Source organism: Galeopterus variegatus, unplaced genomic scaffold, assembly GCF_000696425.1.
Source record: "Galeopterus variegatus unplaced genomic scaffold, G_variegatus-3.0.2 Scaffold2707, whole genome shotgun sequence".
Taxonomy (NCBI): Eukaryota; Metazoa; Chordata; class Mammalia; order Dermoptera; family Cynocephalidae; genus Galeopterus; species Galeopterus variegatus.
The window spans coordinates 161,612-163,735 of record NW_007728818.1 but is presented as its reverse complement, the minus strand read 5'-3'; the positions used below and the strand labels follow the sequence as shown (position 1 = coordinate 163,735).

The window sequence follows — 2,124 nt, the reverse complement described above, 5'->3', positions numbered from 1 at the left end:
CACACACACACACAAAAAAAATTTTCAGCACAAACAGTATGTAAATATGAAAATAAAAATAAATATCACACATAAAATTGTCATGAAAATCACTGTTAACAATTTGATGTATTCCTCTCCTTTGTATTATTCATCTTTGCTCTTATTCACCTCTTGCTGAGTTCCCAAAAGATTTTGTCTCACATAATTATGTATATTGTGTTTTTCATTTATCATATCCCATTGTATGCCATTAAAATGTATTCCATTAATATCTGGATTACATATATGGGCCTACACATGACCTGTGCTTTACTTAATCATTCATTCATCCAGATGTAGGTATTTGTTTCCATATTTTTCCTTTGAAAAAATATTGAGAAGAAGCTAGTTGTATATAAATCTTTGCTTTTGGAAGATTTCCTTTGGATAGGAGATAGAAAATAGTTATACGTTAGAAAGAAATAGCCTAACTCCTCCAATGTTTCCTTTCAGAAATGAGGAAACTATGGAACAAAGAACTTAAATTACTTGCTCCAAGTCAATCAGGTAGTTAGCAGCAGAAGCAGGACTAGAACATCATGTTTTCTGACCTGACCAGAAATGAGGACCTTGTTCTCAGGAGACAAAACAAGAGAATTTTGAGTTAATTCAAAAGTGAGCACACTGAAGTACGTATATCCACCTCCCCATTCCAGCCCTATACCCATTCTCCACCAAAATAGACTAATTAAACGGTACGATGAAACTACTACCTCAATGATCCGGCTGTCAATCCTGTTATAGGGATGCCAGAGGCCCCGGTCATCGCGCCACTGCCATATTGCACCATCTGTGTTCTGAGCATTTCCCTTCTTCAACATGGTATCAACTGCAAAAATCCCTTCTTTTGGTAAGCATGGCATAAGTTCGCTGAAAACAAAAAGTGCAATTATTTAAATAAGTAGCTTCCTTAACTCTTAGTAAATGTTAGGTCTCCAAGGTAAAATAATCTCACACGAACCACGGAGTTACTATTAGCTCAATCTTTACCAAATCAGAGATGTCAGTTCATACAGCTCTTGAGGACTTCGTGGAACAAGGTCAATCTGTTCCTGACAACTTCCATTGGAGGCACCACATAGTAGAAAGTGAAGTGTTTCTGCAATATCTGTAAAACCAACAATAAAAAATAAAAGCCTATTAAACTAGTTATATTACCTAATTTAAGAGACAATCATTCCCCAGGGAAAACAACGACGGAATTATTTTCTTATAAAGCAATATAATACAGAAATTAAAGTAAAAAAATCTCAATGAGCTGTAATAAAAACCTAAGAAGAAATTTATGTAGATGTTAACAATTTCATTCCAGGGACAATCTTGAGTCTAAATCTTCTAGCTGGGCACCTAACCACAATTCCTTCCATCTAGCCCCTGAGACTTCAGGAATCTTTTATTACTTACCTCGAGGAACACACTTCATGTATAAGTGCATTCAACATATCTCAATTCAAATATATTCATATATTAGCCTTTGATTCAAATATACTGAAAATGTGTGTCCAATAGGATAAAATGTAGCAATTAAATGCATCTGAATCTTACCATAATGTGACCAGTAAAGTCATTACCTATGTGAAATTGATTACATGCGAATTTGATAGAAAAATCATTAAAATATTCTTTATTGTAAGTTGTAGTATCCAGAAGACATCAGTTTTTGGAAAATTCTGCATTATAACCACTCATTGACCCCGTGAGTGGATAGAGCTCCCAGTTCTCCACAGGTTTAGTCACTGTAATAGCTAAACTTAAAGACAAAGCTAGGTCTTTGCTGGCTGTGGGATGTGCTTCTGTAAATATTTTACATATGCCAAATATACATAAACATTTCATTGAAATGTCTTGCCAATCATCAAGTTGTTATCAAGGAAAATATTCACAATTGATTTGGGCAGAGAGGTGTGGATGGTTAAATCTCTCTGCCCCACAGAAATTTCACAAATAGTGATTAAAATTTTTTTTTTAATTTCTTGAAAAGGTACAGTTTTGACAACTTTATCAATAAATGTGAGTATATGGAATAGTGTTATAAGAATTTAAAAAAAAAAAGAAATCAGAGGATGACAATGAAATGGAGACAAACAGAAGAGGTCCATGTCT

General features: G+C 34.1%; 1 protein-coding gene across 5 annotated transcripts in view; it reads right to left on the bottom strand.

The window, feature by feature from the left end:
* TRIP12 (thyroid hormone receptor interactor 12) overlaps positions 1 to 2,124 on the bottom strand; it is a 151,341-nt gene that overhangs the window by 41,168 nt on the left and 108,049 nt on the right. For 4 of the 5 annotated variants that reach the window (XM_008582716.1, XM_008582717.1, XM_008582718.1 and 1 more), the window contains 2 exons: positions 1,012 to 1,129; positions 735 to 891 (listed from right to left, as the gene is read on the bottom strand). In XM_008582716.1, the coding sequence (XP_008580938.1) occupies positions 735 to 891; positions 1,012 to 1,129 (275 nt within the window). Of the gene's footprint in view, positions 1 to 731; positions 892 to 1,011; positions 1,130 to 2,124 lie in introns of all 5 variants that reach the window. The other variant, XM_008582715.1, reaches the window with a different exon arrangement.